The following is a 21,763-nucleotide window of genomic DNA, read 5'->3' as shown; positions in this document are numbered from 1 at the left end:
TGTGACACTGGTCATGCTGCACCTGGGGAGAGTTTTCCCCAATTACTAGATCCTGCAGAATGACTATTCCTCCACACCTTTTGCCTTATGGCCTTGGGGTGTCATGAGAAGAGGTGCTATTTGTAAAACAGCCAGGTAAACCATTCAAGCCTCATGCTCAAATCCTGTTTTTCAGTGTGCAGATGAATCCCCCATGCCCAGAATGCTGATTACACTGCAGTACAGGAACTAAGGGAAAACTGCTTCTCTAGGCAGCCAAGTGCCATCAAATACACCTGGATCCTACAGGGGCTTTGTAATGGAGGCTGGCAGCACTCCCCAAATGTGTCTGGAATGAGTAATAACGCTCAGGTAAAAAAAGAAAATAGGAAGGGAACAGAAAACTGGCTGGAAAACCTTCCCTAACTGGGAATGCTTGGACTAGATAAAGTAAAATTGCTGCCTGAGTATGAGAGGCAGTTTTAGATCACACTTTCCTGGCTTCTGGTGGGTTTCACCATGCTCAGCATTTTAAATCATTAGGAAGATGTTGGTTTTATTTTCTCCAGAAGATGATTATGAAAGGGAGAAGGGGAGAAGGAATCACTCAATCATGGTGAGCCTTCCTGGGCATTAGAGAGTGGGCTCTGCCCCTGATGCCAGTGGGACAGAACTGGAGACAAACTGAAATAATGGAAGCACTGACACAGCATTTATTCCCTCCAACACAGTGCAGCTTCACCTCCTGGTGACAGTGTATTTCCACTGCTCACTGCTGTGCTTACAGAGGCACAAAGGGCATTCACAGAACAGGGACACTGTTCCAGGAACAGGAAATCTTCCTGTCATCCTTGGACTCCACTTTGTCTTTCCTCCTCCACCAGCCACTGCCCAGCTGCTTATCAGTCCCTCCAGAACATCAGACCTTCACAGTGATCCCATCTCTTACTCATGCTTTACTCATTTCCCAACATGGCAATTACTGATGTTCAATTCAGCCTTCCTTAAATCCCTCCTTTGAGTTTGAGGTCATTTAAGGTGCAGATGAGGATGGAAATTAATTTAATATTAATCCATACCAAGCACATGCAAGGACATAAGATACTGTGTGTTCCAAGAGCAAACTGCTTCAGATATCTGGGTATCAACAACATCCATGATGCTGTTGAGGAAAAAAGGATGCAGTCCCAAAGTGGAAATACTTTTCCACAGTAGCAGGTGTAACTACAGCTTCAGGCACATTTAATCACTGTCCCTTTTGCACAGGGAAAGGTGTACAGACCTGCTGTGAGTGCAAACTCTTCTGCATGACAAAAAGGAAGACAAGAAACAAAATGGTTTTAAGATTCCAACAGGGGAAACCAGTATTTTCTATCTTACTAAAAGAGATGAGTTATAAATCTCTTAAAAGCCAAAATCCTGAAAACCAAAGAACTGCTCCTGAGGCAAACACCTGCCTGAAGCAGCAATTTCAAAACAACTGCAGTTTGTCAGTTTAAAGATCTTGTTTTCAGATAGTTTTGTGGGGCAGCCGTGCAGCTAGCACATAATGGACAGCCTGAAAACACCATTTAAGGGTGAAAATAAAATAAAAAAACCCAACTAGGGAGTATCCATCACCCACATTCAGGCCAAAAGGATGAGCTACCACATAAAAAATAAAGTTTGAACAACAAATAATGAACAGGAAGAAGCTTCTGAGCTAAGAAGCTGTCTGAGCTTCTTAGATGATAAAACCTTAACAGAGAAGATTTTTGCAACACAGTTCCTTCATCTTAGTAGTTTTCAGAGACTCAGAACAAAAAAATTTCATTGGTTTCTTTTACTGGTGTTCCTATTTGAAGCTAAACCCCAGAGATTATTAAGAATTCATCTGGCAATTAGAAAAGCTTGGATGACTAGGAAATGTGTATCATAAAAATGTCATCATTTATTAAAAGAAGTAGTAACTAGAATATAACTGCTCAACTTAAAACGTTACCAGATGATTCTCTGCATATTTTGAACATGTACAAATCTGACAGTGAAAAGCCAAGACTCCTCAGGAATCTCCCTTGCCCCTGCTCAGGAACAGCTCTGATTTGATGCCGTTTGCAGCAGCATCCACATTTAAAGTTGCAGGAGCAGATTTTGCACTCCCCACCCTGTCCCAGGCTTCTGTGTGTGCCTGACATGGGCACAGTCCTACAGCTCTGCCCTGCTCTGGTTCACAGCCAGGGGTATTCATTTGGCCCAAACTGGAGAAATCTATTTTTCCTGAGCCCAGATCACAAAAGTTTTGCATGACTACTCCTGATAGTAATTTAGATTTGCAGGTACATGTGAGACAACACAAAGGTCACTACTCAAAATCACTTTTTTCCTAGCTGCAGGATAACTTGGATTGATGAAAACAAGGTTTTCAAACAAAAATGACAACAGTTAATATACCTTTCAGTGTGTTTTACTTTTTAGCTTTGTTCTTTCTTATACAAACCTTTTCAGGACAACCAATACTGCAAACAGATAATTCTCCCAAATGCAGCCAGTATGAAGTCACTCAGTTGTCTGGTACAACACACACCTGTCAGGCATTATTAAAGAAGTCACTAGATTACTGAAAGTGTGCAAAATTAAGAAATAAGTACTAATGGAAGATATCATTAGAAGTAATCTAATCTTTATAACTGGTGGATGTGATGTAGTTGTTTCGACATGCAACTTCCTTATCTGCAGCCAACTGTTCATTCTGCTAATTTAGAAACCCTTCCATACATGCAACAGCAGCAGCAGAGCCTTTTGAATCCTCATCTCAACATTTTGGAAGAACCTGGGAAATGACATACCTGAGAGACCTAAACCTCTAGAAATGAGTACATGTGGTATTTTACAGAGAGCAGTCCAGATCCCCCATCTGTGCCTTCCCAGCAGCTGATCAGACATCACCACAATTATGGTCCCTGCCTTTATTTCACATCTTAACAACAAAAATATCAATAGATTATTTGAGAAATTACAACTTTGGAAACAAATAGCTGAGTGTAACTTAGGTCAGACAGAGGTTGTATTTTTTGGATGGGAGTGGAGCCATCACTTACAAATCAAGAGGAATTGTTCAGGCAGCAATACTTTGAAAAAACATCCCCTAGAGTCAAAACACTCTTTATTCTTCAAAGTGGTCTTATTGCTGTGGCTGATTTACCATTTCAAGGTTTCATTCAACAGGTCTACTGGACAAGAAATTTTAAAGAATTAAAAACAGCAAACTTTTTCAACTGCATGGTGTAGGGAAAAAAAAAAAAAAGAGCTCCCCTGACACTCATTCAGCAGACACCCTTCCATGAGCTACAGCAGGAGTGTCAGTGCTGACCTGGCACTAACAAGCACATCTCATCTGGGCTGTGGTCACTAATGCTGGTCCATCTGCAGGGGTGTCCAGCAGGAGACAGGTTATCCATCGTGAGGGAGGAGACTTGGTGAGGCTTCCCATCCTTTCCAGACATCACATCTGCTGCTGGGCACTGGGGACACTCTCCAGCTGCTACTGCATGAACAGGATGCTGAAGGCCATCACCACACAGCACACGGCCACGTAGGGGCTCTTCCTCTCACCTGGCAGGAGGGGAGAGAACCCAGAACAAACAGAAATTCAGGAATGGCTAAACAGACCCACCTGCTCCTAGCTCAGTGCTGTAATTGTGCTGCAGCACGTGCAAACTGATAATCAACAGTTCTGGCTGGAGAAAGGCAGACAGAAGTACAGCTGTGTATTCACAAAGAACACGTGTGGGCAGTGGGGAAATTTGGACATAGGGCAGGGTATTTTGCTGCACAAAAACAGAGTTGGGGCTCTTTGCTTTTAGGGAGGCAGTTGTGAGCAAGGGCATGGAGTGACACGACAAGGGGGAACGGCCTCAGCTGAAGGAGGGCAGGGATTTGTGGGATATTTTGGGAATTCCTGGCTGGCAGGGTGGGCAGGGCTGGTGTGGGAGTCCAGGGTTTTTCCCTGGCTCCTTTGGGGGTGCAAAAACCCCCCTGGCAGACCCCTCAGAGACCCCTGAGTGCTGCCCAGGAGCTGCAGGGGCTGGATTTGGCTCCTTGGGAAAATGTGCCCACATTGAGAGAAGAGACACAGAAAATAATGATGAGTAGAGTGTAAATTAGATTGTTAGAACGTAGATAAATAGGTTTTCTTGAATGTTTATGATAAGGGACACGTGGCCAAGATGGAGAATTTGGGGGGTGGACACCTTTTCCTCCTTCTTCTCCATGTCATCCATGCTGGGTGACACATTGGCACTCTTGGATTGGATGGGGTCAGGGCTGGGCCATTTAATAAAATTGTATTGTATTGGGAACATTTTGTAAACATGTAATATGTAGTACTAACTATATAAGATAAGCCCTGCCTTGACCAGGCAGATTCCACCATGGATGCCAGGCTGAGCAGACCGCTGCTGGCCAGGCAAAGTGTCCCAGAGATAAGAAACAATAAACTGTCCTTGGAAAAAGAGAAAACTGTCTCCTGCAATCTCTCTTTGGTGGCTTCGGGGAAAACCAGGGTTTGAACCACCTTCGTGTCCCTCTGGGGTGATCTCGGGGCAGAGGAGGAACCCCAGACTGGGACAGGCTGGCACAGGGTGCTCAGAGCAGCTGTGGCTGCCCCTGGATCCCTGGCAGTGCCCAAGAGCACATTGGACACTGGGTTTGGAGCAGCTGGGACATGGGAGGTGTCCCTGCCATGGCAGGGGTGGGGCTGGTGATTCTGGGTCTGTGTGAAAGGCCCATGTAAAGGCTCCCAGCTCACTACCAAACACCTTTTCTGAGGTGCAGTTTTATGCTGCTGCTCCCTCCTAGTGCCAGAGTCAAGGAGCAGGCAGTGAAAGCTGCCCAGGACACCCCATTTTTGGTTGCTCTGCTCCTCTGTGGCTGCTCAGGAGCTGCTCTGTGCCAGCCTGAGCCTGGTTCCTGTCACTGCAGTGTGAACCCTCTGTGCCATGCAGCAGCCAGAGCTGTGAGCTCACAGCTGCCCAGACAGGGACAGATGCCTGCCTTTTTTTGCTTTGCTAAGACATAACATTGGTTGGATGTGGAGAGGGTCTGGTCTTTTTATCAAGATTTCCTTGATAAAAATGATCAGCAGGTAACAGAAGCTGAACAAACATCTCAATTTTCTGACTGTTTCAAATTGGTACACAGTTCCCCAGGGCAAACTATGAATTCAAGTTAGGTTCACTCCATTAACAGACTTTATCTGGTGGCAAAAGCAATCGTGAGAGATCAATTCCCACCCATTTGGTGCAGGACAGAACATTACAGAGATCTCTTCTTCACCAAGAAAAAAAAGACTCTTAGGTGGAGAACACAACCAGGAGAACACCAGTAATGTTAAACAGACTGATTAACATATCCTACTTACATGAGCACTTTCTCCATTAATTAGCAGGGTATTTTTACACTTACACTTTATTTTCCATGGTTCCACTAAATTCTCCTTGGAGAGACCAAGAGTGGATGGTATCTCCAGCCTACAGAACTGTCAGGAAGTGTTAATACTGAAATGTGTCTTCAAAGAGAGAAGATCCCTGTTTTTACACACCTAGGAGTATAAAGACAGAGCTGGGGCTGTTTGCTTTAAGCAAAGTTCAATTTCCTTTTGCTGTGTGAGGTCCTTTGTCTTGACAAACCACCTTATCAGAGACAAAGTTTTCAGAGAAGCATTAAAGAAAAAAACCCACCAAGGCTCCCAAGTCTAGCATGGTGCCATTTCTATGAAAAAAGTCTTTTCTTTTACCAGCAGGACCTTTAAACACAGAAGGAACAAACTCTCCACAGTGAAAAAAAAATAAAATTCTTGCAGTGACACCTCCCATACACAGGACTGACTGCCCAGTGACATTACAAGATGGCTCATGATCTGGCATATATTTAATTAAACTTCAAATAACTGAACGAATTAATGTCTGCAGTTTCACATCTGTTTAAAATAAATTTTGAGGAAGTCCAACTCCTACGGTTCAGGGTATTACAATTTTCATATGGGTTATGCTTTTCTGCTCTTAATTTTCTTAAAAGAGAAATCACCATGTGGCAGGATTAAACATTATTTTGCACAACTTTGTAAATATGTAACCACTTGCCTGTGATTAAGATCTTATGTACATGTGAAAAGGTTGTTTAAACATACCAGGGATGTGAAATGTAAAGGAAGCCAGCAGACATTTTCATTTTTAAAACCTACACTTTCTACTTGCCTTTGTGTGACTAACACACACAAAATGATAGCAATCACCTCCAAAGCCCATTCTCAGTTCTTAAAGTCAAAGTGGTCCACTCTAAATGCAAGTTGCAAAAGAGACACAGCTAATTGAAAAAGAAAAAGTCTTTGCACTTAATTAATTGCAAAGAAGATGGCAAGGCAGGGTGTTCTCTTCAACCTTGAACAAAACCAAAATGCAGCTGTATTTTTGCATTTGTCTTCACTGGTGTACTCAAAATTAATTTCTGACAGCTGCCACTTTTCCAGTACCTTTCAATTACAGCACTAAAATTGATCCTGCTATGCCTATTATCTAAATAGGGCAATATCTGCAATCATTTTAACAACATTCTTCATTACACCAAACCCCTATTTTTTTTGTGTCAATGCTTTTTTGACATCCTGTAAAATGTTCTGCCTGGGAATGCAGAAAGGGAATCATACAGGCTGTCTTTAGGTTCAATGACTAGTAGGAAGATCTAGAATTACAAGATCAAAGTTTCTGCTCTGAATTAACAATGCAATTTGAACACTGATGAGGGGTTTGTAGTGGTTTTTTTCCTAAATTGTGGATATACCTTAATGTTAAGACTAAACTTCTGTTGCATATTCCAATTTCCTTCTCAAAATAAATTCAGGATAAGGATCAAAATAAATATAAAACCAATGTTATGGGAAAATGTCAAGAATCAGATAGAGCTGATCAGCCTGTGTGCAGATGTCACTTGACATGAACAGCTCTGTGTAATTCAAAAGTGCACAGAAGCTGAGTAAAGAAAGGAGAGAGAAAAAAACACATTTATGTTTAAACAGAACCTTAATGCATTATGAACTCCATGTTGTTTCATTACTATAAGGTAAATATCTGGCTTTTTTCCAACAGTCCATTGCAATTTCAAACAGACTGCAGTTTGTAGGAAATCATTGATTTCTTTACATGTTAGAAATGCACCCTTGGTTATTTCATGTGGCAGAAAGTGGAAAAGGCTTTTGAAAATGTAACACCAGATATGTGAACTGACATGAGAATATGCAGGATTTCCATTATGCTAATCTAGGAAAGCAATATCCTGCCCCCTTATTTCATGGAGGTTGAAATGGCATTTTTGAAGACAAAGATAGGTATGGTTTTCACTGTTACATGGTAACATTATCCTAATAAATTATGCTAGAAATAGGACTGATCTTAAGGATTTTGAAAGGGAAAAAAAAAAAAATTACCAATCCTGGCGCATTTCCAGAATATCCCCAACAGTCTGTAAAGATAAAATAAATTCATTAGGCTCTTAATACATCCATGTCAATCGATTTCTTTCTTTTATGTCAAAACAATCTGAATTGACAGTAATTTGTCAACTTGACCCTCCTCTGAACACCAGAAAACAGCAGATACCTGCAGGTAAGGGTACAGACTATGAATTACAGAAGTGGCAAAGTTCTAGGTCTGGCAGGGGTCTTTTTGCATGCCAAGATGCATTTAACTCACTCTGTGTTCCAGATCTGAAGATTTCACCACAACCCTGTATTTATCTACAATAAAGTACCCCAGACAGAAGATTTTGTGAAGAAAAAAAATCTTCCCCAATCTTCTGGTTTTTATTCCTTTATCAACATTTACCTTGCTCATGTCTCTCCTGTGCTGTTTCAGGACATTACCTCTCACAAGGGACAACAGCAACAGAGAAAAGCAGAATTCAACACAGGGAACACCCAAAGGAATGCCACAAACATGTAATTTCTCTGTGTAACTAAAATTATCTCATATTAACTGCTCCAGAGGAGCAGGAATGCTTTGGGGTCTGAGGAAGACAAGGGGAACAATACTGAGGTGTCCTAAGAAGGCAGATTCCATCCCTTCAGAGCTTGTCTGCAGAAAGGTTTCCTTCACAGCATGGCACAGAACACTGTGGGGAAGCACCTGGAGAACTGCCATCAAGCAGGCAATAGATACAGCCCCACAAATAATGCCCTGAACTCACACCCACAAAGGTCTGATTGTCTGTCCTTGCCCTTTTTTGGGCTCTGAGAGTTGGTTACTCCTTACACATTCAAATGCAGACAGCTAGGCTTGGGCCACTTGCTCCTGCATGCTTGAGCAGGTCAACATGCACTTTTATTTCTCTGCTACTTGCATTTCATGTCCTCTTTTACGGCCTTGGTTTACTCCAGCATCTCTCTGTGCATACAGCAGCCTCCTCTGTTTCTGAGACAAAGATACAGAGCTGGGCAGGTGGAGACCAAGTGTGACTGAGGTGTTAAAACTCAAGGTGAAAAGCTTTTTGACTTATGCACCCCTGGCTGACCAATTCATCATGAACAGCATTCCATTTCCATTTGTAGAAAACAGGCATTTTCATCTGTGCTTTAGATTTTAGTTTTACCTCAAGCAAAAAAAAAAAAAATATATACACACACATACATATTTGGGCTTAACTATATTTCTATACAGCCAAAGCTCTTTCTTTCCTGCTTTTATGTAGCTCCACAAGCAGAAGTAATGATCCCTGCATAGAGACCACCACACTTTTCCAGGCTAAGAGGTCACACAATAAAGTAACCTGAAGACATCTATGCCCTTTTTGAAGATCCATGCAGGTAGAAAGACATTCATGTGTAAATCTCAAGAGAGCAAAATACACAGCCCTTAAGTGCTCCATTGATAGCACCCCAGGTTCTCAAAACTGCTGTTCACTCTCTGTAAAATTAAAATTAACAGATTGCATGCTGCAAAACCAACAGGAAAACTTCCACAGCCCTGCTTCTCATATTGCCATCTCTCAGAAGCTTGCCCAGGAGCTCAAAGAAACAAAACATTACCATTCTCCTCATATACTTTTGAAGAATCTTGCATTGGAAAAAGAATACTCACCCTTTCAGGCAGCCTGGAAGTCTGTTGAATTTGCCTCACAATCTAAGCAAGGGTATTTTTATCTCCTCTCAGGGATTTCTTGACTAATGTGAAGCAACTACTGCACATTTCCCTACAAATCCCTCTTGGTGAAAACAGGAATTTTGCTACCTGATGTGCCAGGTACAAAACAGAGGATGGGTCTCACCAGCTGCCCTTAACAACTGCAATTAACAATTTATGAACCTGAAGCCACCAACATGAGGCCTGATCAGCCTTCCCATGATGACATCAGAACATTTTAGGAGGCTTTTGTGCTACTGGAGCAGCTCAGCACCTTGGTTTGTCCACACAACCTGCTGCTGAAGAGCAGCAGGTTGAATTCTGGACCTTCAGATAAAAACCCTCTGGAAGTACTGGGGAGCTCCCACTGCAGGAAAATCCTGTGCAGAGCTCCTGCTCTCCTGGTTTTTCCATTAGTGCTCATCCCAGGTCCACAACAAGAACCTCTTCAAGTCAAAACCTGCTTATTACAGAAGTGATGCTGCCTTGAATAACTCTGCTCCAAAGCAATTCCTCCTGCAGCAACTCCTCAGTGTAACTGCTCTATTCCTCCTCCACCCTTTATGCTCTGCTCCATCCCTGTTTGGATGCAGGTGAAGGTGTGGTCTGGCTGACCCTGCTACTTTGTGCATGAGCTGCTGCATATTCCTGGATCTCTGAATGCTAAAAGCACTCATCCTAAAAAATGGTGGTGGTTATCTGGGGAACAAAAAACCCAGATAAATGGAAGCTCTGAAGCTGAGGAGGAGTTGGTGGAGCCTTAGGCAATGACTGCTAAGGCTGGGTGTGCTGCAAAATGCCATGTGTTCACCAGGAGAAGCCCAGTGCCACTGCAGGAGGGAGTGTGAGACATCCCCACTGCAATGCTGATGGAAAATCAAAGGGGATTTCTGCTGCACATGAGCTAACACATCTTTCTGGTTAGCAGGGAGGAGAGAATTATGTTGTGGTGCACACTCTCCTCTAGTTAGCATGAAACAGTAAATCCCCACTTGCTTTCCCAGCCTTTAACACTGTTGCTCAGGACCGAGCACATGGAAACATTCAGGGAAAATTAAGGTTTAAAGTTCTGTTTGGCTTGGTAGGAAAAAAACACACTTTGGCAGGAATGAGGAGGAGGAAATACAGAGTTATGAGGATGGGTGACATCACTGTGCAACGGCGTGTCTCAACCAACAGAAATACATTTCTTCACTTATTATCATCAGACCTAAATCCTCAGCAATACTCAGAAATACAGTGAATAACTATCAACATTCCTCCTCTCTGTCACTTTAGTACTTTATTGCTACTTTTTCATGCCTTTGATTTGAGGAATGATGAGGTAAGAGCATCTCTGTAGTAAAGTGAAGGATCACTACAATTTGTTTTATCTCACATGTCCAGACATTTCAATTGGAGCATGTTAGAAGAGGGGGACAGTGGTTTAGCCCAATATGAGCTCCAAATAAACATCTACCATACAGGAAACAAATTTCATTGCTTCCAGGCCAAGGTTTTATTCTCCAGTACAAAGTAGTCTACAAATATATATACATGAAACAAAATGGTGTGTCCTACATCTACATAAATACAAACCTACACATCAAACGCCCAACTCCTCCACAGTGTCAGCACCCTCTGGAAATGTTTGATGAAGAGAGTTCTATTGTACTCCAGACAGATTTGCCTCAAGAATAAACAGAGTAGCTCCAGATTAAAGGAAATACTCCTTGCCAAGAACAGCACTAAAATTTTAATCAGTAAAATAAACATTCTTACTTCTTACTGTGTCTACCTCATTGACTATTGTGTTATCTTGCACCAGCAGACACCCAAACTCCCCTTGTCCCCCCACCCCCAGCCCTTCATAAAGTCATCCTTTCTTCCATCTTTACTTCCATCCAGAGAAACCTCTCATGCCAGTGGCAATTTCATGGCCTCATATAAAAGGACACAAGTGTTTTCATGCTACAATTCCAAATTAAGAAAAAAAAGCTGGCGTACTTTGGGTATCTTACATTGCTGAAACTAAAAAAAAAAACAACTGGATAATAAAGCAGCAACCCCAAAGGTTAATTACAATGAAGATTTTCAGAAGACAAACATGCAGGATTCTTGGTCACAACAGTCTATTTAAAACTGGGCACCTCTAAATTTAAATGTGAAACTGATGGAAGACACTTAAGGAAGAACAATGTTTTATTTAACAGGAAATTGCCTACTGGAAAAAGTGGAGAAGTCAAACACTTAGCATCCAAAAGTTGGTCTGTTTTTCCACCTGGAATTATTCTGGCTTCTACAAATACCATCTCCTTTGCACTCCCTTAGGTGACAGTATTACTGAAGTTCTATGGACAGCCCCAGAGGCTTTTGTGTCAGAAATGACCAGTGGTTACTCAATACCCACCACATTCAAATCACAGTTCTGCTGATCACAGCTAGCATACACATGATTAAAAAAAAAAATAGTTAGTTTGCAGAAGCTTTCAAAAACTCCTCTACAAATCCCTTCACCTTAGAGAATAAAAAAACATAATTTAAACAGACCACACATGAGGACTGCATTGCTTATTTAAAAAAAGTATTTTTAGTTTTCTTTTAGTCACAGATTATTGCCAAAGCTGTGCTTCAAACTGGTATCTGCAAAACACCTATCTTGAAAACAAACAAAAAGCCAGTTTCTGCTGGTTTCTTACCCACCCTAGGAATCAAAAATAAATCACTGCAACAATAGCCACATGTAGGAGAATGTTTTATTTCTGTCTCTCATTTCTGTATCTCTAATAAGCATCTAACAACAAAACTACAAATCTAGAAGATTAATAACACAGTATTAGCGAGATTAGAAGGCTAATAAATCCTTTCAATAAAATTGCAACTAAGTGCTTGCCAATACCTTCCTGCACTGTATTGTGAGGTACAAAATTAAGATTTTTATCTTTAAAGAGAGCAAATTCTCAAAGCGGGATCTGCATTATCTGGAGATGCTGAAAGGCTGCAGATGAAACCACACAGCTTGAGGATGTTTGAAATTACCAGGCCATACCCTGTTTTATTTCTGTCCAGTAGGCTGGGAGCCAAGGATCTGATGTAGGCACAGGTACATATGAGCAGCAGGATCACAGTCAGCAGGCTCTGGAAATTGAAGATGGCAGACTAGGGAAGAGAATCAGAAAAAAAAAGAATTACATCTCTGCAGTGCAGGACCTGTCTCAAAGGGGAAGTTCTGGAAAATATGGGTGACCCCTTAGACAACACCAGAAATTAAACCTACTATGGCCATGAGCCATAAAACCTTGGCATGCAATGGAATTTCAATGGAATACAGTGGTGGAGGTGACAGCAGAGGTGAGGAAAGACTGGCAGGTAAACCAGAAGTAGCCATGACAAAATATAACACAAAATGTGCAGGAGGTTTGTTAATATACCACTTTTTAAAGGCTACAGGCCAAATTTGACAGTTTTGTAGAATATATACAGTTAAGCCCACCTGAACTATGATAACTGATTACTTTTATTTCAAGTAACAGTATAATTTTACATTGAAAACATCTTTATTGTAAATCCACTTCCAGAAGTGCTAGTTATATGGTAAGTCCTGAAGAAATGGATGAAATTGCCTTAGGATTGAGAAGTTCTATTGCTGATAGCAAACACTGATCAGCCTAGTGGCAATAAGAAGACACAACTATTGAGAAACTGCTGCAATATTTGGGAATTTACTAAACTGCATCCCATAAACTATTTTTTAAATTTTTTTTTTACAATTTTGGGGTTTCTCTTAAGTGTCTCAGCACCAGGTGGTATAAGAGGCAATTTCTTACTTCAAAAAGCTTTATTTTACATTCTCTGTTACGCTCATTTTCAAATCTGTTTTAGTGTGAGCTCCAAAAAAAAAAAAAAAAAAAAAAAAAAAAGTGTCAAAGAAAATGGAATAAATTCACTCTGTTCTGGAATTCTGATGAACTCTTGTCTCCTGTGGTTGTACTGCTCAACCCAGCTGGCTGAATAGTGGTATTTAATTAAAGGTAAATATTTAGCACTTAGGCAGGGATATTACATTGGCATTTCCTTCTCCAAGCATATTTTAGGGCACATCAGAGCCTTCATTTCCACACAGCCTGAGGCACATCTCTGTTGATGTGCACATGCTTTCTTCCTATGTCACAAAATTACCATATTTTGAAGATAATCAAATCTATCTAGCTAATGGGAATTATAAAAGAAAATCACAATATTGTAGTTCAGTATGGCACTAGCAGGAAATCAGGAGTAAAAACAAGAAGCTCTAGGAGAAGGAAAGGCATTGGAAGACACAAAGTGTTGTGATACTGAGATAAAAACCCTGGTCACCAAACTCCCCCAAAATCAACAACAGCCAAACAAAACAAAAAACTTCTTTAGCTTATTTAGAAGTCTCCAAGAATCATATGAGCTCCAGGGCATGCACAGCTGCCAGTCTGAACACATGCTTTAGGCAGGGTTAGCTACCTATAGTAATTTCATTATCTAACTCAATGGGGCCCAACAGGCCACTCTGTTAAGAAACATCATCACAGGGATGCTCTGACTCTGCACCTTGTATAGGACAGATTTCAGCACCCCTGAAACCCACTCTTTCTGTGATGAGGGAGCAGTGATCCCACACCCAAACAGATCTGGAGCCTTCCTGTTTCAAACACGAGGCTGCCTGGTTTTCTGCCTCACCACAGCCTTTGCTAAATCATGTTTAATGTAGATTTTTAGCTCAGCTAGCCACCCCTTGTGCCCCATCACACCATAAATAATGGGCAGACTCTTCACAAAGGAACAACATGCTGCCATCCCCTGTAGCAGCAGCCTCTGGAGCCTTTGTGCTCAGCAGAAGCTTCTGCCAGCTCCAGAAACCAGGGAAGTCTCAATTCCCTCAATTCCCCCTGGCTCCTGCGGGTCTAGGAACAGCCAGATACTGCCTATCAACTGATTAATTTGATCAGTCCTGTGGGACAGACAGCTGCTCTGACAGCTCCCAGCCCTCAGCCTGCCAGCCACCACGAATTCCCATGAATTCCCAAGAATTCCTGCAGCTGCTTCCCAGGGCAGCACCGGGCACTCTGACCCTGCAAAATGGCACAAGGGCACACTTGCTTCCCCCTGTAAATGTATACTCATGAAATGTGCTGTCAGCCACTCAACTGGGGCAGTATATAATTATATATAATTGTCCTTTGTTGGGGTTTTCACGTGTTTCCCCAGATATGTGCTGCTGTAATTGCATCTGCCCTTCCACTGAAATGTGCTCTGAATGACACGTTTATCTGCACTGCCACCTCGAAAGGACAGATGTGAGCATTCCAAAATTGGCTTACAGTTTCTGGAAATGAGGATTTATTCCTGAATTAGACAGCTTCGCTCCTCACATCTGAAGTAATTCTCATGGCCCAGCTGAATTCACAGAAAGCAGCAATCTACATCTGGCTGATTCAATTAATGTAATTAAAAACTGCTGCAAGGGTTATACATTGCTCAGAATGCTTTTATAAAACGCTGCATCCACATATGAAGCTGCCTGGACAACAGAGAAGCATTGCTGTTCATTTGTTTAGACTGGGCTCCTCTGATGAAAACGTATTAATTGCTATTTTTGACTTGTGTTGAGTGGCTTACAGTAGGTCCTGTGAGCCTCATCCCCACAACAAAGAGATCTCAGCACATGCAGAAAGTGGGGCTGCCTCTTAGACTGTGTCTCCATGAGGGTGAAAATACAACTAACTTCCTAAGACTCATGCTGCAATGCAAGAAAGAACCAGCAATGGCATTTTACTCTGGATTTAGACCATATAAGCTTTAACTCCACAGGCTGAAAATTTCCATATCTGCATTTAGTGCATTTCTGACAGAGTAGGAACACCTCAGTTGCTGCACTCTGTGTAATTCCCCTTGTGGCCCCTCCTGTGTGGAGCACCACCACCTCATCTGCAGCACTAACAAGGTATTGTATTCACCTGAACCTCCATGAGCCAACTTCTTTCCAATGTCTTTGGAAATTTAAGACCATGGACTTCAGCTCCGAGAGCTACATGCCCAAAGGCTGTTTTAAATCCTTCCCAAAACCAGGCCTTTAAAAAAAGCCTCAATATTATTTCCCAATCATATATTTCAGTAAAAACTCCATATAATAAACCATAAAGAATTAATACTCCTGAAAGTTTTATTGTGTTGGGATTAACAGCAGTGGCTTGTATTAAAATAAATGCTCATGGGAATATACAGTAGTTGGAAATTAAGTGGTGTAGTAGAGGTGTCTGAATGTATTCCCATCTGAGATTAAACTGAAGTTCAATGCACTTTAGAAAGTGCTGACTGAAAGTTAAAATCTACCTATGTGACAGTGACAGGGAATCATAACAGTGGCACAGCACCTGTAAACTTCATTATGGACAACATTGTCCCTCAGCACTAAATTTACTAAACTTGGGCAGAAGCAAAAAAGCAGCAGCTCAGAGTTATGGTTATCAACAGGTCTTGCACTTCACAAGAGTATTTAATTCAATATGCTGAAATAGCCATAATGAATGCACTAATTCTAAACACTTTTTTTGTAGTGATAACAGCCACAGACAAGACACTGTAATTTATCCACCTCTGCAGTTTTTACTCACTCCATTACCTCAATATTCTGTGCTTCAGACATGGTTTTGTTCCCAGTCCTTGCAGACAGCACCACACTCTCAAAACACTTGCTGATGCAACCCTTGGGTAGCACAGTAATAAATCACACCCTAGGTTTTGATGCAACTCTCAGGGTCACAAAGGACCTGCTGATTTTCCCCTTACCTCACACACTTTGGTTTCAAATAAACCACCTTGTATCATGGTTCCAAGGAAAACAAAACATGCAGGAGGAAAATACAAACCCTTTTGGGTTGGTAGAAAGACTTGGACAAAAGCTGAGTTTATCTCAGCAGACTCAGCACTGAAACCAAAGCTTAACCTTCCTTACGCTTCTAAGTCTTTACAAAATGATTATTTTATCTCTGATTGCAGCATGAACATGATTTCATCCATCTGTGCTATAAAAGCAGAGGCCATCATAGTGCCAGCAAGTGGCAAAACTTTGCCCTGTGGTTATGATTATAATAACCAATTCATGTGGGCAAACACAGATAAGTAACTCCAATACTTTAAAGTAAATAAAGTCTTTGTATAATACGCTGCAGAATATTAAGTCTTTCTAGAATGGCTTTCTTTCTTTTTCTCCCCAAAATATTAAAATTGATTAATGATTATGTTTTCTGGAGCCAAAGAAACAAATATGGATACCAAATTATTCAGCTGCCTTTCTTAAACTGGAATATGAGCAAGTGCTTGCATACTGCAGTTAAACTTTAGTTAAGCAAGAGCTGATAAAAATTTAATCACAGAAAAGTTAAATCAAGCTATGAAATTTTAATGAAGAGGTCCTTACAATGCTGTAAGAGAAAATGCTCATTATGTAGGGTTTCCATTTCTGCAATTCTTAATTCATCAGTAAAAATCAAATTTTTAGAAGTATAATACTGATAAAAATAATAGGATATAAATCACGTAGTACTGCTCCCAACCCACAAGCCAAAGCAATTGCTAAACACTAATTAAAACATGCATCTAATTGTATTATTTTCCAATCCATTAAAAAATAATTATTTTTCCCACTGCTGCCAAATGCAATCTGATCAAAATGAATGGAAAACAAGCATTTGTGAAAGACGCATGCTAATTAGAACTATAACAACTACAAAAAGTACAAATTAGTTAAGTTTGAAGCAATTATTGGCAAAAGTACCCAATGAAACTATGCAAAGGGAGTTAATAAGTATCCAAATACCATCCAGATGCAGCTGTTACAGCATAAATAGAGTTTTTTACTTCGGATTTACAGCATGGTCTCCTCAGTATTTTGTTTCCAAAAATTTAAAAACAGTATTTAATATTCACTCACATTGCTGTCTAAAATATGTATTTTTGCACTCATGGAATGTAAGCTAAAGCTTGATTAGAGGAATAGTATTTTTTTTCCTACTCATTTCCTGAAAAAGCATATTGTCAAGTTTAAATGGCAAGCACAACTAACAAGTTGTCACCTCAAACAATTAAACAATTAATTAAGCATATGGACACAGTTGCCCATTCCTTGTCTTTTTATTTAAAAAAGCTCACTTGACTTTAGCACACTTAGGATTTTTACTGAAATCAAAATCCACAGACCAGAAATGAAAAGACACCTCAAGGTGATGGTGCTGAAATTTTGCACTTGCCTGAATTCCTTCCTCTTTGCCCCAATAACTGGTTTGAAAACTGAACTTTTGCTGCAAGCAGCTAGCAGATGCAGCATTTCACTAAAATATCTCACTATTAAAAACAAAGTGACTATTAAAGTCTTTTACTAGAGTCACTGTAATACAAAGGTGTGCATGTCCATATATTTACTAAACAAACAAAATTATGCTGGGTATGTCAGTAAAATCTTATAATATGTTTTCTTCCGGGTCCTCTCTGTAGATTATACAATGTTAAATTTTACAGAGGTATTTTTCCTCTGCTGTCTTCCCCCACCAGATAAATGCAATATCTTAAATGACCCTTTTTTAAAGTAACTCTCCCTTCTGAAGTTTCACACCATGCTGTTCAGTTCACCACGAATTTAGTACTGAAACTCAAAAACCAGTAAAACCTCTGTGTGTGAATGGAAGAGGGAAGAGTCCTAGTAAAGCACAATTTGAATTAGGTGATATTCTTCCTGTAATAAAAGCAGCATGGAAAAATCAGGAGTTTGTAACAGAAGGTGCTACAGGAATGTGTGAACATGGCCATGGGAAAAAGTCTAAGTTCTCAAAAAGATGTATTCTGATTTACCTGAGAACTACAAAACAGAGCTGTGAATATTGTGTGTAAATATTTTATGTATATGTATATTATGTATACTATTTATCAATTTTTTTTTTGTTCATTCATAGTTGAACCATCTCTTTAAAGCATGGGAATTATGAGGAAAAAATGTATTTAGTCAAGAAATGATACGATCTGCTAAGTCTGTCACGTCCCATGGCCCTGGGCAGGTCCCCAGCACCTCTGCAAGTCTGTTTGGCAGAGGTTCAGGTGCATGGTTTGAATATTTAGCATCTGGAAGACAGGTAATATTTTTCACAGCTGTTCCCACCTTGTTTCCACAGTCACAAGGCTGAAAATCAAGAACTTCTGCTGGGTTTGAACACCCAGCTCTGTGCATTAGCAGAAAAACATATTCAGTGCTGCATCTGTTACAATGAATGTGTGTGGTGTGTAAGGTTGCAGACAACCAAAAATTAAATTGTGACATTCACTTTTTAATGTCATTCAGTAAAGAAATGGTTTCTCACAACCAGTGTCATTCTGGGTAGATCTGTTGACACAGACTTACTGCACACTACTCTTCCAAAAAGAGACCATCTTTCATTGACAGAATCCTTTCCTCAGCTCAATAATCACAGAAATAAAACACTGACAATGTATTTTGACATCATCCTCTAAGATCACAGAAGTGTCTTACCCGAACACTTCAAGTGGAATAAATTCACAATACAAAGACACTCTAAGACTCCAAGATAAGCTAGAAGATGCTTTTAAACCTATATACCCTTAGATCATTATAAATACAAAGCTGCTAGCACATCTGAATCAGGGTTGATTCCTTCTTGTAATTTTGAATAAGACAAACACAAAACTTTTCATTGAAGACTCCTGAAAGTTCTTTTTTCAGAGCAGTGTCTTGGGTTCTGGTATGTTTATATCCAACAGCTTGGTTTGAAATAATATTTACTAATGAATGTTTTTACAATTGGCTCTATGAGCAATTCTCCTTCCTTCTATAAACACCACACTAAGAGAGCAACAAAGACTGTGACAGAAATGTTTGTCCTCGTGGAATGTTCCCAAATCAATTTTTGGGTAGCATTGCAGGGCCAGGATCAGCCCCAGCCAGAAGGTGATGGGGAAGAAGACAGAAAATAAGTTTTCTCCATCACCAAATTCTGTCTGAGTGTAACTCCACATTTTTGCTATGAAGGAAAGTAAAGACCACCCTTCAGGAGGAGAGAGGCTCCTCATTAACTTCAATGTTACTTTGGCTTCTTCCCTCTTTCCATCCATGCACGTTCCAAACTTTCCAAGCCCACCAGGAAAACTTTTTTCAAGCTTTCAGATACAAAATCCTGGAAGCTGGCAGGACAAACTGATTTGTGGAAGTCAGCAAATGACAGACATCCTGCTCCTAAAAAACATGAGGGAACTGTGCATCCCTGGTGCATCCCTCCCATTCCAGGAAGCTTGGAATCCACTGAGAAACTTCTAGTGGCTTCCACAGCTGCTTTAGGTTGAAACAGTGAGAGTTCTGCTTAAAGTCAAAATGGTGAGCTTTTTTCCTATGCACTGGGAGTGAAGAGGAAAAGAAACATCTCACAATTTCTGCCTTCACATAAAAGACAGGTAAAAGTCACCCCACACACATATATATCTAATTTTTTTTTTTTTTTTCCCCCTGTTTGGAGCAGCTGGCCATTCACCCAGCACAAGTTTCCACCTGCTTAGCAGGGAAGGATGTGGTAAGGAAGTCTGGAAAACAATAGGATGAAAAGTTTCCAAGGGATAAAGTCCTCTGGAAATCGTGCTTCAGAAAATTGTGCTATTCAGATTGCTGCTGGTTTGCCACAACTGCAGCTCTTACTCTTTAGACATTGGAGAATAAATTGGAGATGTAGCTCTAATCTCTTCCATTTCATGACCCACTGACAGCAGCTGTTTCTTCTCTCACACTCCAATGTGAGCTCAAAAATTATCATTTTTGGTTTTTTTTTCCCCCTTAAAATGCCCTGACACCAGAAGTGGCATCATGGAGGACCCAAAGCCCTGGAAGGTTGCTGCTCCCTTAAAGAAATTTAAACAGCACAATAGAGCTGAAAAAACTTGTTTTCACCTTATTTTCATCATTAAATCATAAGCAAACCATCCTTAGAAGAGTTTCTTGCTTCAGAGTCCTTGAGGCACACAGAGTAACCTCTAGCAAGGAACAGGGACAAGTGGAGAAGATAATCCTAACAAAATCTCATACACTTGTTTAAATCTTCTTAGATTTAAACACTACCTTTGTTTTTAAGTTACTCTTATACATTTCTTATACATCACTTACAAAAGGAAAAGCTTATCTCAACTCTGTTATTCCTTTAATTTTCCTTTTAATTTTAAATTCATATATTTGCTCTGCACATTTAAGCATTGTTGATACACAAACATTTAATCCATAAACCTTGACTAAGAAAAAGTATTTCACTGCTCAACTTCAACTGTGACAGAAGTGCAAACATTTCTTTTATATTACCTGCACAGAGACTGGAAAAATGGGCAGAAAACAAACAAAGAAAAAAGACAAAAAGTCAATGAAGTGCCTCTAGACCAGCTACATTAAAAAGTGTATATATTTATAAACATATATATTTTATATACACACATATATCTATATATATATATAGTATCTATACACACACTCTTTATGTGTGTGGTTCATAGGAAAAGGTATATTGGTAATATATACCACTTAACTTTTAAAATATTCAATTATACACTTGTATACAGCTATAAACATGTACGTGCCTTTATATCCACATATATTTGTTACAAACATTATAAACTCATGTATAAGAACAAATATTCTATTCCAGATGTACTTACCTGGTTTTTTGTGTATTTACACACTTTAGCTATTTATACAGGTATGAATAAATTAAAAAATAAGTACTTAGGTTATATTATATACACTTCTATATTCTTAATAATTATATATGCTGTAAATATATAAATTTTGAATTAAGGCTATGTACATATCCACACACACACATATATATATATATGTATATATATATATTTATATATATATATACACATGTTTATATATGCGTTATTTTAAGTACTTATATAACATATCTAGCTTTATATATAATATCCACACACACACATATATATATATGTATATATATATTTATATATATATATATACACATGTTTATATATGCGTTATTTTAAGTACTTATATAACATATCTAGCTTTATATATAATGCATAGTTTTCATGAGCAAATGGACTTGGGCCTCTGATAACACCCCTGAACAACAGCCAACGTCACGGCTCAGAGCACTGCTCAGCGAGCATGACGTCACATACCCCACAATGACGTCACACGTCACAAAAATGACGTCACGAGGCCCTGAGAGACACTCACAGCACCTGGCAGACCTCGCACCCGCTGCTGATGCCCCGCACTGACATAAATCGGATTTTTTGCCCCCGTCACTAAATTTCTGACGCAAACCCGCCCCGCGCTACTCCCACCAAAGCCTCGGGGCAGCTTCGCTCCCGCGGGCCGCGGCCCCCGGCTCGAGGGATCTCTGGGGACACGGCCCGGGCCGGGAGCACCGTTTAGGGCCGCGGAGAGGCAGGGCGGCGGGAAGGGCCCGGCCCGGGGCGGGCAGGGCCGGCAGGGCCCGCGCTTACCATCGCGCCGCGCTCCGCCACATCACCTTCCGGCCGCCGCCGCGGGCGGAAGCGCGCACCGCGCGCCCTCAGCGCGCCGGGGCGCGGGCACGCTCGCCATTGGCTGGCGGAGC

General features: G+C 40.5%; 1 protein-coding gene across 1 annotated transcript; it reads right to left on the bottom strand.

Annotated features, from left to right (window-relative positions):
• Positions 1–2,909: 2,909 nt before the first annotated feature.
• On the bottom strand, positions 2,910–21,759 carry TMEM167A (transmembrane protein 167A). Its single transcript, XM_079332286.1, has 4 exons — positions 21,651–21,759; positions 12,157–12,266; positions 7,439–7,473; positions 2,910–3,570 (listed from the first exon to the last, which is right to left on the bottom strand). The coding sequence occupies exons 1-4, from the start codon at positions 21,651–21,653 to the stop codon at positions 3,500–3,502; spliced, it is 219 nt and encodes a 72-aa protein (XP_079188412.1). The 5' UTR covers positions 21,654–21,759; the 3' UTR covers positions 2,910–3,499.
• Positions 21,760–21,763: the final 4 nt, after the last annotated feature.

Source organism: Erithacus rubecula, assembly GCF_903797595.1.
Source record: "Erithacus rubecula genome assembly, contig: scaffold_204_arrow_ctg1, whole genome shotgun sequence".
NCBI lineage: Eukaryota > Metazoa > Chordata > Aves > Passeriformes > Muscicapidae > Erithacus > Erithacus rubecula.
The sequence above is the reverse complement of the archived record's forward strand: the minus strand, read 5'-3'. Positions and strand labels throughout refer to the sequence as shown.

What these genes read in the sequence shown, in the direction of transcription:
- TMEM167A (XM_079332286.1), bottom strand. An exon ending in CTGGACAGAAATAAAACAGG is followed by an intron (nt 7,474 to 12,156) that starts GTATGGCCTGGT and finishes TTATCTTTACAG; the next exon opens with ACTGTTGGGGATATTCTGGA. An exon ending in CTGGAAATGCGCCAGGATTG is followed by an intron (nt 3,571 to 7,438) that starts GTAATTTTTTTT and finishes CCCTCCTGCCAG; the next exon opens with GTGAGAGGAAGAGCCCCTAC.